At 40.3% G+C, this 12,675-nt stretch overlaps 1 protein-coding gene across 2 annotated transcripts in view; it reads left to right on the top strand.

Annotated features, from left to right (window-relative positions):
• Window positions 1–12,675, top strand: part of slc35f3b (solute carrier family 35 member F3b) — a 71,302-nt gene that overhangs the window by 33,357 nt on the left and 25,270 nt on the right. Inside the window, exon 1 of one of the 2 annotated variants that reach the window (XM_037783154.1) lies at window positions 6,676–7,450. The exons of the other annotated variant lie outside the window; for it this stretch is intronic. Within the exon in view, the coding sequence (XP_037639082.1) occupies window positions 7,375–7,450 (76 nt within the window). The 5' untranslated portion in view covers window positions 6,676–7,374. Of the gene's footprint in view, window positions 1–6,675; window positions 7,451–12,675 lie in introns of those variants that run through there. 2 annotated transcript variants of the gene reach the window in all.

The raw sequence follows: 12,675 nt of genomic DNA, 5'->3' as shown, positions 1-12,675 counted from the left end.
CGAGGTAGGGCGCAGAGACTTGCAGAGGCAGCAGGTAAAATATCTCCCCAAAAAGAGTGCAAGGAAAGCCATTCACCGTTTCTAGGCAACAACAACAGTTGCAGCTGTTCTCATTGGTTGCGCTTTGAAAGGTCATTGGCAACCAAGGTCAAAGTTAGAATAATTTTCGAGCAGTGTGCCACTCCACTGGTAGCACTTCCATCTAGTCAGGCGGCTCCGCTCTCCCCATAGAACACAGTGGCACAGCCAGCGCAGTGCAATTTACCGCTGATTATGTGTAGACGGCTGAACAGTGGAAACAACAGCAAAGGTGCTGACAGAGCGAAGAGTGTTTACCTGAGGGGGAACCGGAGGCTGGGTGCTAAGCTTCTGTGACAACTATCAGCTGTAACCGCTGTATGACAGCAGTGCAGAGCAGTGGCCGTGAGCTAGCCAGTGGGGCATGTTCACATGCACAAACGTGCACTAAAGCACGCAACAATGTCATGTCAACAAAACACAGATTACAACACAAATAGAGGGAGAGTGACTTCATTCTCACATTACTCCTCTTCAGGATATCTTTACATAGCAAATAGTTGTTTGCTGCTATATTAATGCTCCGGATATCGTATAGAGAACCTTTAACAAACAAGCTGAGAGCAAACTCTGAAGAGCTAACAGCTAAGGTAGCTGGGTCCTTTTTTATCTCCCTATACTGCTCTTTATTCAATTTTAATACTTTTTTGTTTCCTTAATCTCATTTTAAATCTGCAACTAATGTCCATATCCTCTTTAACAACCTCCCATCCCCACCCAGCTAGGCAAATAATAGAAAAATGAGAAACATTTAATACTCAAATAAAGGTTATTCATTTTCTATATGAATGCATTTTTGAAGAGTATAGTGGATTACATATATTCTCATGCGTCATCAGCAGCACAAAACCAAGAATTTAAAAAAATGTCTCATTACTATAAACTGGGTTTTCACTGAATGCATTTAACTACATACAAAAAAACCCTGAAGCACTCCAATACTGATTTGGAGGTCGATTACCATGACAAAAGTCGAAGCTTTGAAGCGTTCGTGTCAGCCCTATACTCCATCATAATGACATCAAAGTAAGCGCTAACTCAATGCAAATACTCAAAGGGACTGTTTGTAACTTCTTACACGTATAAATCACACGGGTCGGTGTCTCATGCGCGCTCGCATATGCGCGCTCGCGTGTGGCTACGCTGTTCAGACAAGACTCCAACACAAACTACACGGAAGCACCAAAACCGCAAAGTTATATCAAATGAAGCCCGTCTTGCAAAACAGTGTTGGCCACAGTCGGAGGACGCGGGGGAGACCGTAGCTTTGGTCTCCAGGGCCGGAGTCTCTGCTGTACTCTGCTCTTCTGCTCCTCTGCCTGCCTGCCTTCACTCAGCTCGCTCCACCTCACGTGCATGCGCGCACACTACACACTGCAGAAGAGTTAGTTTAGCTCTGAGAATATCTAGTAAATGTACAGTGGATATTTGTGCAGAAATAAATGCTGTAGCTCCTCAAGAACAACAGAGGTTTCCCGTGTCTTGTGAAGTGACGGGGCTCCGCAGCGAGAATCGTTATCGTCTCCGACCGGGTGCCGGTGTCTTCCCTGTTTCCTCCGGCTCCGGTCGGGAGGCTGAGGTAGGAAAAGCCAACACAGCATTGATTCATGGAGAGACCTCCGTCTGCTCAGCTAACATTACTGCCAAGCAGGTGAAATATAGAGTGATATTGTGGTTTTAGCTGAAGTGTGTCGCCTCACTGTTTTGAGCAATGCTCAAAATCAGTGTCCTGTTGCTCGTGCTCGCCCCTGTGTGCACACGCTACCTGAATGTGAGCGAGCATCCGTCAAAACAGTGAGGCGACACACATGACCTGAAGACCAAAGCTACGGTCTCACTCGCGCCCTCCATCCGCGGCCAACACTGTTTAACAGACGGGCTTCACTAGATACAACTTTGTGGTTTTGGTGCTTCCGTGTAGTTTGTGTTGGAGTCTTGTCTGAACAGCGTAGCCACACGCGAGAGCGCATGGGACACCGACCGATTTATACGTGTAAGAAGTTATAAACAGTCCCTTTAACACACACCAAACTATGCAAAGTAGCATAAAGACTCCCTCTCTACATAGTGATGATGTTGGATGTTACAGGGACTGTGATAAAGGCAAAAAACAGATCCCACAATTCTCACTGCATAAAAAAGTAAACTGTTTTTACTCCGATTTTATGTATATGGTGGTGCGTTTTTTATACTATGACAGTTTAACTGAAATTAGATTTAAAAAAAAAAATTTGCAATATATTGCAATATATTGAATTGTAACCCCTATATCATGATACTGTAATGTATCGCCAGAGTCTTGCCAATACACAGCCCTATAAATAACGATATGACCTTGAAGACATTTTCAGGAAACATAATTCCATTATACCAGCACATTATTCTTCCCAATTTCTGTGCTATTATTTCAGATGAAATAAAAACAAACTTGAAAGGCAGTTCAGGCTATTGGAATTAAAATGTATTAATAATAAAGCCATAAACCACAGGAGCAAAAACATTAACAAATATCTTAAAAAGGCAATCAATAGGCTGCATTACAAAGTGGGGTCTGCCCTGGGGATCTTGGGGATTTAATTGCGGATTAGCTCGTTTAATTTAATTCGTTTTAAACTATACTCAAATTAGAGTGTTTATGTGCTAAACAACACCACATCAACTCCCTCCCTCCCCCCACATTAACTACATTGGTCCCAACAAAAAGGTTTTAAAAGCCAATCTAAATAAAAAAGTCTTGAGCTTAGATTGTGGCTATGACAGTTTTCCTGAAATTAGATTTAAAAAAAATTGCAATATATCGCGATATATTGAATTGTAATCCCGTGTATCATGATACGTAATGTATCGCCAGATTCTTGCCAATACACACACAGCCCTATAAATAACTGTATGACCTTGAAGACATTTTCAGGAAATATAATTCCATTATACCAGCACATTATTCTTCCCAATTTCTGTGCTAATTACAGATGAAATAAAAAACAAACTCGAAAGGCAGTTCAGGCTATTGAAATTAAAATGTATTAATAATAATAAAGCCATAAACTAGTGATATTTGCACTGTACAAACGTAGTTTTAAGTCTGACCATGCTGTTTTTTTCCTAAACCTAACTATAGTGGTTTTGTTGCCTAAACCTAAGCAAATGTTTTTGTTTAATTCACAATGTTAAGTGTAGCACACAGCTCCTATCACTATAATTATACTGGACTAGAATCAGAAGATACCAAACTCGAACAGGAGGCAGAAAAGTTATTTGCAATATCAAATGACCACAGTAGACAAAAAGCTAATAACTGGTACCTTGTATTTTAAAAAATAACAAACAAAATAAAATGAATACCCATGAGTTCAGTATACAGATAAATTGCACAAAGATGCTTCAGTTTCAACTCAGCAATGAAATATTTCTTTTGTCACACTCAGGGTTTCAACCACTGAGTTGTTACCAACTATTTTTTCTAACTGGGTGCACCCTTATATCAATAACTCAATTCTCAATATTTGGATCCAACATTCAATGAGTAACAATATTAAAACAATAACCCGGTTCAATATTATCACTTCTCAACTCGTTTCAACCTTACAATTATTCAATATTAACTATTCCAGTAATAGACATTGTTACCAAGGCATCACAATACACCATATCCATAATATGAATATTCAGTCCATTCACTTTAACCAGTGTGATGGTTAATACTCAGTCCTTTCACTTTAACCAGTGTGATGGTTAATACTCAGTCCTTTCACTTTAACCAGTGTGATGGTTAACACTCAGTCCTTTCACTTTAACCAGTGTGATGGTTAACACTCAGTCCTTTCACTTTAACCAGTGTGATGGTTAACACTCAGTCCTTTCACTTTAACCAGTGTGATGGTTAATACTCAGTCCTTTCACTTTAACCAGTGTGATGGTTAACACTCAGTCCTTTCACTTTAACCAGTGTGATGGTTAACACTCAGTCCTTTCACTTTAACCAGTGTGATGGTTAACACTCAGTCCTTTCACCAGCACAGGGAATGTGTTTCAGGGAGCACGAAGAGGGTAAATGTTTTCCAAGTCAAGTCAAGTCAAAAAAGGGGTTAAGTCAGAGTCTGGGGTTTGAGGTTGTGCACGGGATGCTGGGAGTTGAGTGTAAAGAGTGGTGTAGCCGTGTACAGGTTGTGATGTTTACCCTACCGCCGTGGCAGAAGAGGGGCAAGGTTGACAATTCTTGGCTCTGGGATCTTCAATCCAGGATCTAGAGGTCTCGTCTGGGTTAGCTCGCCATCGACTTTGAATCACTCCAAAAAAACCTGACCTGCAGTTATTGACATGGCCAGAATTGTTCATGAATCAATTGCATTTCTGATTCATCAGGAATTAATAATTCCTTTAAGTTCTACAACATATATTCATATAATGTAGATTTTACAATCAACATATTTTAAATAACCTTCACAGTGCATGAATTACAAATGAAACTGTGGTAAAATGAGACTATCTTAACTTAACATACTTTTTAAATTAAAACACATAATATTACATGAATTATAAATTATACAGTGTAAACCTGACACATTACTATTTCCTTCTCATATGTCTGTCTTTTTATTTAAATCAAATACACTATACCATGAAATAACCTGACAAAACATAACTCATGTTGCTTCAGTATTAAACAGTTCTGTAGCTTTACTAGCCAGAGAAAACATTGAGCAATTAAACACTCTTTATGTCACATTTTATATTCTTCCCAGTGCAGCTTTAATTCAGTTGAGCTCTACAACAGTTAGCTAAATGCACTGTTCATAGCTTAATGCTAAGTCTGTTAGCTCTGGGCCTTTTCACTTGAACTTGTTAGCTTAGCACTTGTTAGCTTAGCATTTGTTAGCTTAGCATTTGTTAGCTTAGCACTTGTTAGCTTAGCACTTGTTAGCTTAGCATTTGTTAGCTTAGCACTTGTTAGCTTAGCATTTGTTAGCTTAGCACTTGTTAGCTTAGCATATCGTGACGCAGCTCTTATTTATTACAGCGACTCACCGAGCCGGGAGTTTCTCTGTGTCGCTCAGCAGCTTTCAGTGAGCAGGGCCTCTCTCACACACACATCTATGAGCTTATAACAGAGTACAGACTGTTACCATCATGATTTGACAACGTTATATTGTGTTTACTGCTTTATCTGAGCTATATTTGTACCGTTCAGCAGCAGCTCCTCTCCTCACAGCGTCCTCTAGCGGTTGAGTAGCGCATACTGTCTAGCCTGCCTGGGGTGCGGTAAACCTGCGCTCTGATTGGCTAAGGCACCTCTGTGTGTTAACTCTTTGTGACCTGGGTTACATAAGCATATGTTCACTGCAACCAAATAGTGACGCTGAAGGGTCATTAAGCATGTGTTTACTGCGACCAATATTGCAATTAATAATAATAATAATAATAATAATAATAATAATAATAATAATAATAACCAAAATTCAGGAGCAAAAACATGAAAAATATCTTTAAAAGCCAATCAATAATAGGCTGCATTACAAAATGTGGTCTGCTGGGAATCCTGGAGATTTAATTGCGGATTAGCTCATTTGATTCTAATTTAATTCATTTGATACTCAGAGTGTTTATGTGCTAAACAACACCGCATCACCCCCCTTACACATTAACTGCATTGGGCTATCAAAATATGCTTAGCAGCTTATAGCAGCAATATTTGAGCAAGCAATAAAACACACATTTTGCACATTAAACACTAAACCTACGAACCTTACTCTCTCTGTGAAGCAAAATTGTATTTTTCTGTATAAAACACCTGTTTCACCAACTGAGTAAACACAGTAATCTTGACAGATACTTTTAGCAGTAACAGTACATTTCATAGCTTGCTATTTCTTATAAAAAATACTGCTTGACAAATCATTAAATTATCTCTGGCAACATGAGGAGCATATTAGCTAGCTAAGTGATTAAAAAAAATGCAATATATCGCAATATATTTAATCGTAACCCCTGTATCGTGATACCTAATGTATTGCCAGATTCTTGCCAATCCACAGCCCTATAAATAACTGTATGACCTTGAAGACATTTTCAGGAAACATAATTTCCATTACCAGCACATTATTCTTCCCAATTTCTGTGCTAAATTTCAGATGAAATAAAAACAAACTTGAACAAGCTTGTTGAGGCTATTGAAATGAAAATGTATTAATAATAATAATAATGCCATTAACCAAAATTCAGGAGCAAAAACATGAAAGATATCTTTAAAAGCCAATCAATAGGCTGCATTACAAAGCAAATGTTGATCCCACTATTCTCACTGCATAAAAAAGTCAACTGTTTTTTACTCCGATTTTATGCATGTAGTGGTGTTTTTTTTATACTATGACAGTTTTCCTGAAATTAGATTTTAAAAAATTGCAATATACCACAATAATTGTAACCCCTGTATCATGATACATAATGTATCGCCAGGTTCTTGCCAATACACAGCTATGAATAACAAATAACTGTATGACCTTGAAGACATTTTCAGGAAACATAATTTCCACTACCAGCACATTATTCTCCCCAACAATTTCTGTGCTAATTTCAGATGAAATAAAAACAAATTGAAAGGCAGTTCAGGCTAAAAGAATAAACCACAGGAGCAAAAACATGAAAAATATATTTTAAAAGCCAATCAATAGGCTGCATTACAAAGTGGGGTCTGGAGAGATACTTTAATTCATTTGAAACTATACTCAAATTAGAGTGTTTATGTGCTAAACAACACCACATCACCTCCCTCCTCCCCCCCCCACACATGCATTAACTGCATTGGTCCCATCATATCACACACAGTCCATTTGTAGCGCAGAGTTTGCCTGCACGCTGCCCAGGAGAGGAGCACCTCCACGGGGGCAGCCGGGCACACCTGCCTCGGGACAGGGACAGGGGGGGTGGTGTGGTGGTGGAGGAGAGGGAGGGAGGGAGGGAGGGAGGAGGTGATCTTGATGCTGTATAGGAGGAGAACTGATGGATGTGTGACGTTGGCGAATTGCAGCAATTGCCCAAACTGTACGTGAGGAGAGACCAGCCAGGGACGCACTGGATACAGCAGATTTGAGGAGGCAGTGGAGGAGGAAGGGGGAGAAAAAAATCACCAGCAAGAGGGAGTTGTTGGATGGATGCGAGGGCACAGAGAGCAGCAGGAGAGCCTCGGCTCTGCTAGAAGCATCAAGAGTCCCATCAAGTGGTCTGGTGGTGTCTGCACCAAATCAGCTTCAGGGATGTAGTCGAAGCGGTTTAGAGCTCAGCCCATCCGAGCTCAGCATCATGAAGAAACACTCCGCAAGGGTTGCCCCGCTGTCCGCCTGCAACAGTCCGGTGCTCACCCTCACCAAAGTGGAAGGTAGGGAGAGAAAACTGGGGAGTGTGGATATGTGCGCGTCTGTTTGGGCATGCATGAGTGTGTTTTTCACACAATGCTCTTAAATTTAGAAAGCAATCCCTCTGTTGATTTCTAGGCTATACTGAAATATTCCTCTTTCAAAGACATATGGGTCAACTTTAGGAAATCTTTCTGCAAGCAAGATAATAAAACATGGGAATAAGCCAAGCGCGCAACTATGATGCAACAATTATTGTATAACCATCCCTATAATAAATGTTCTGCATATAAGTGATCGCATTATTTCTTTCATCGTGTGATGCATTCTGAAACCCCCCCCCCAAAAAAAAAAAAAATTAAGCCTGAAATAGACCTGCATGGTCTGATTTACTATGTTATTGACGCATTGATTTTTTTCCTTTTTTTTTTGGGAGGGAATAAAGCTGCGACTCCTGATGATGAACACTGCATGTGCTAAATTTGCTGGTCCATAGGGAGGGTCTTAAGTTGTTATTGCAGCAGGGATTCCCCCTCTCTCTTACACTCTCCATCCCTCCACCCCTCCACTGACTGCACGAGTCTGCCACAGCTTAAAAATACCAGAGCAAGAGCAGCTGGGACATGAACCCCAGTAGCAGTAAACATGTTAATAGTCCCAGTTAACTGGTCTGCAGTGTGTGCCTCTAGTGGATTCATGATCAGTCCTAGTCTTGTTGTCTGTGAGTCCCTCTGTTCTGCAGGAGCACAATTAATTAGGGCATTTCCTGGACATAATTTTAAGGACAACTCCTCTCGGATTCCTTGTGTGTGTGGGTTGCTGCATCACCTGTCCTGACATCTTGAACAAGTATAGTGTCATATAGCTCTCTTTACCGACTCTACAATGCTTTCCTCACGCTTGAGCAAAGGAGCGGTGTGTAATGCATTCTTTAATCCACCCCCCAGCAACAGAGGACTCTGAATGTGTCAGTGTTTGGCACAAAGCACAGAGTAAACACTGAATTGACTGCTGATTTCACAGCAGTTTAGCACCTTGCATCTGAAGTAATCTCTATAAATTTCCATCTCTCTGTCAACCTAAAGAGAAAAACAAGTATTAAAGCTGCAGTAGGCAGAATGTTTTTGGCATCATTGGGCAAAAATGCCATAATAACCTTTTCAGTATATTGTAATTCAAGTGTTCTGAGAGGAAACTAGACTTCTGCATGTCATCATGGCTCTGTTTTCAGGCTTTAAAAAATCTCGTGACAGGAGACGTTGGCCAATCACATTTCATTTCAGAGAGAGCATTCCTATTGGCCGTTCATTCAATGGAGGCGGCTGTCAGTCACTCACAAACTCCAAACAAACGGTCAAACTACAGTAGGCAGCGCTGATCAAATATGAATCAGTATTCTGTTACTGTAATGCCTATTTCAAATGTTTTCAGAAACATCTTGTAGCGTACTGTTTAGCTGTAAAAAGAGAAAGTTTGCTGCAAAACTTTCTCATTATACAGCTAAACAGTACCCTAAAATATGTTTCTGAAAACATTTGAGGCGAGAAATAGGCATTACAGTAACAGAATATTGATTAATATTTGATCAGTGCTGCCTAATTTGACTGTTTCATCGGAGTTTGTGAGTGATTGACATCCGGCTCATAGACGGCAAGCTCCAGTTTGGCTCTGAATGGTTGTTTTCTTCCGGTCTGTGAAATCTTGCAGATGCCATTAGGAGCACCGGAGGACACTAGAGGTCACAGAGGCACATGCATTTTTTTCAGATTACCTCTCTCATGCACTACTGTCAGGATGTAGTGAACGTTTTATAAAAATGACTTTTTTTTAATCATATTTGCTCAAATTCTACCCATTGCTGCTTTAAATTCAATTAATAAATGATTAGTGTATATAAACTTGCATTCTTTGCATATATTTATCTCTATAACTTTCATTATTTTATTAATTTCTGCATGTTTAAAACACACACGTCATGGCGTATGAAAGTAGTCCGAAGAGGTCGTGATGACTTGCAGGTAAAATTACTGTTCGATCAGCTCAATGTTATGCTGCTGTAGCTGTACTTTGTGCAGTGCAGTAAAGTGGTGCTTGAATAAACACTGATGGTGACCAGTCGACTTGTGACACCGCATGCAAGCGGAGGTAATTTGCCAAAATGTCAGTGCAGCCTCTTAAAAAGAAAAGGTGTTTTCGAGTTATATTTAATACAAAAGATAATTATGAATACAATAATAAATAGTTTCATGCTCTGCTGCAGTACCTTTGGCAGTCAAAACTTGGCTTGCTGACTCAGACTTGTCAGTGAAGCTTAACTCTACCTCCTATTGTTTTGGAGTTCACAACAGTTTTACTAATGTGAAATATGAAAATACTTAATTATTCATAATTTATGACTCGGATATGAGTAGAATATGAATGACGAATTTAAATGCAGTTTCATTTGGACACTACAGAAATTAACTAACCAGATGCTGTAGCTGTTTAATACAGTTTATTCACTCACTGTAAGGCATTCTGGATAACCTCAGAATAATCACTGCTGCTGGGTAACCCATGATTTTAAGCTTATTAGTGTGAATGTCAGCTCAAAATATTTTATTTTCAGGACAGCTGAGATGGCGGGCTGCTATTTGACAAGCTTCTATATACAGAATTAACAAACGCTCTGCTGTGGATAGAGAAAGGATTGTAAATGTGTGTGTTGGGGGTGATACAGTATTGTAAATTGTTGAAGGGAGTCAAAGCTGTGGAGTTTATGATGTGAATGTTCGGCTCCCCGTTTCAGCAGCTGCTTTGAAGGAGGGGTGGGGGGGCACAGCGGATCAACACACAGCTTTTCAGAGACTGCTTATGTAACCCCAGCTCCAAAACCTCTGTTCTCCTCACTAACAACCTGCGCCCGACTGTCAAAAGAGTTATTTTTTTCAGTGTGAGATCTTCAGTGGTCTTTCTGTTTTCTTCCTTTTTTGTGTCCAGTTAACATCCACAGTGCCACGAAGTATTAGTGCGGCGATGTACAGTCTATAAACAACAAGTACAAGACTGTGGAGATGATGTGTTGCAACCCGTTCTCATTCCCAGGGACGTCAAATACGTCACATACCACCACACAAGGTATACCCTTTAGCCCCGGTATGAGACCCACCAGGCTTCCCAACAGTAAATGCTCAGAGAAAGTGCGCCGGGAGTGTGGTGACGCAGTTTAAAGAACGAAAGAGACATACAGGGTAGGCAGGAGGGGAGGTGGAAGGGTCCAACAACACGAGGCTGTCATCCAGGAGTCCACTGTTTGTGTCCTGTGCGCTAAGTTTCACTTTCATGTTACAATCAGCTCTTCGTTTGTGTCCCGTGTTCACAACGTCAAGTCATATTTGCACTGTACAAACGTAGTAGTTTTAAACCCAACCATGCTGTTTTTTCCTAAACCTAACTATAGTGGTTTTGTTGCTTAAACCTAAGCAAATGTTTTTGTTTAATTCACAACGTTAAGCACGTTTACTGCAACCGAAAAGTGGCGCCGAGGGGTCGTTAAGCATGTGTTTCCTGCAACCAAAAAGTGATGGCGAGGGGTTGTTAAGCACGTGTTTATTGTGACCGAAAAGTGACGCCGGGCGGTTGTTAAGCGCGTTTATTGCGACCAAAAAGTGACACTGAAGGGTTGTGAAGAACGTGTTCACTGCAACCAAATAGTGATGCTGAAGGGTCATTAAGCATGTGTTTACTGCGACCGAAAAGTGACGCATCTGACAAAGCGTCAATATGTGATGAGTTGGGATGAGAACCGGTTGCAGACAACCAAGTTTATTAATAATAATAGTATAAAAAAAGTTCAAGTCTAATTTATTTATTTTTTTTCAGATTTGAGCATGAAATTCTATTTTTTTTATTTGGTACTGTCACTAGATCACCAACATTTCTTCAGGAACTATCAAGTCAGATGCAGTCATGCTTTGCGCTTTGAGGGAAAGGCGGAACCATCCGCCATCAATCAATTTTGACATCAGACTTAGTGGTATAATCTTGAGGTGGTACGATCTATCATCAGGCAGCACATCCCAGAATCATCCTACGTTCCTTTAATGGTTTTGTTTTGTCACCAAAGTCCATTTCTGGGTATCTACTGCTGTCTCCTACAGACACAAGTTTGATTCACTGTCTTCATCTGCAGTATTTACCTCTTTCTATATGTGTTCTTGTGACAAATCCACCTAACCAACATGCCCATGGATGATAATTATTGATTTCTCTTCAAATGTGTTTCTAGCGACATCAGAGGCAGGGGTAAGAAGTTCATAAAAATCCCTTTAATCTCTGTAATTTCATTACACGCTTTGAGACAGAACAGGCGTCTTTGAAAAGTGACTCAGCGTACATACGTTCCCCGAGGAAGCTGGTCATATTTCACCAGCTGCTATTATGAGCACGCTGGATCTATCTCCAGGGCTCCGTGCACCTTGACCAGATAGCAATCGATTGATAGCAAATTATAACTGTTCACACACAGAAGTAGAGGTTTAAATGGACTGATAATGAGCTCATTTAACAGTCAGGGCAGTCCAGCAGTTGGCTTTATTCTGTCCACTTCAAGATGTTTTGAGAAATGTAGCAAAGGGATGTATTAGACTCGTTGCTTTGTGTCGATATTGCCTGAAGTGATGGATGTAAAGTCAGTCGATTTCTCCCCATCTGCCCTGCCCTTTGTGCACAGTGCATGATTCATCATCATCTTCATAAAATATGTGCATTTAGCAAAAGAGCAGCAGCACTTACCACTCAGCAAGTGAGACTGCAACTTTAAGACATGAAGGATTTTATCAATTTCAGGAGAAAAACACAAAACCCTGAATCATCATCAATGTAAAAAGTACAAAAATAACATGTTTCCTTCAACGCATTCACAAAGGACATAAATTGAATCTTGCCTCTCATACTTATTTGCATGTGTTTTATTCGTATGTAAATGTACATTCAGTGCTGTTTGAATATAGCAGCAACCTCAGCATGGAGATGAGGCTACATCTGCTAAAACGAAGGTCAAACATACGTACATGTGCGTTTAACATGCGTCAGTGGTGTTAAAAGGCTGCCAGAAGCAGCTATGACGTTCATTTTGGATTCTCCTCTCCAAGCTCCTTAAAATGTGACGTCTCACTTTGATCCTTTGAATGTAATTGGAGTAGACTCTGAAGGTAGTCAGAGGAATAATGCTTTTAAACTCATTTTAAAAGCAACAGGCCTTTCTCGC

Source organism: Sebastes umbrosus, chromosome 10 (genome assembly GCF_015220745.1).
Source record: "Sebastes umbrosus isolate fSebUmb1 chromosome 10, fSebUmb1.pri, whole genome shotgun sequence".
NCBI classification, from domain to species: domain Eukaryota; kingdom Metazoa; phylum Chordata; class Actinopteri; order Perciformes; family Sebastidae; genus Sebastes; species Sebastes umbrosus.
This window is presented reverse-complemented; position numbering and strand designations above follow the sequence as displayed.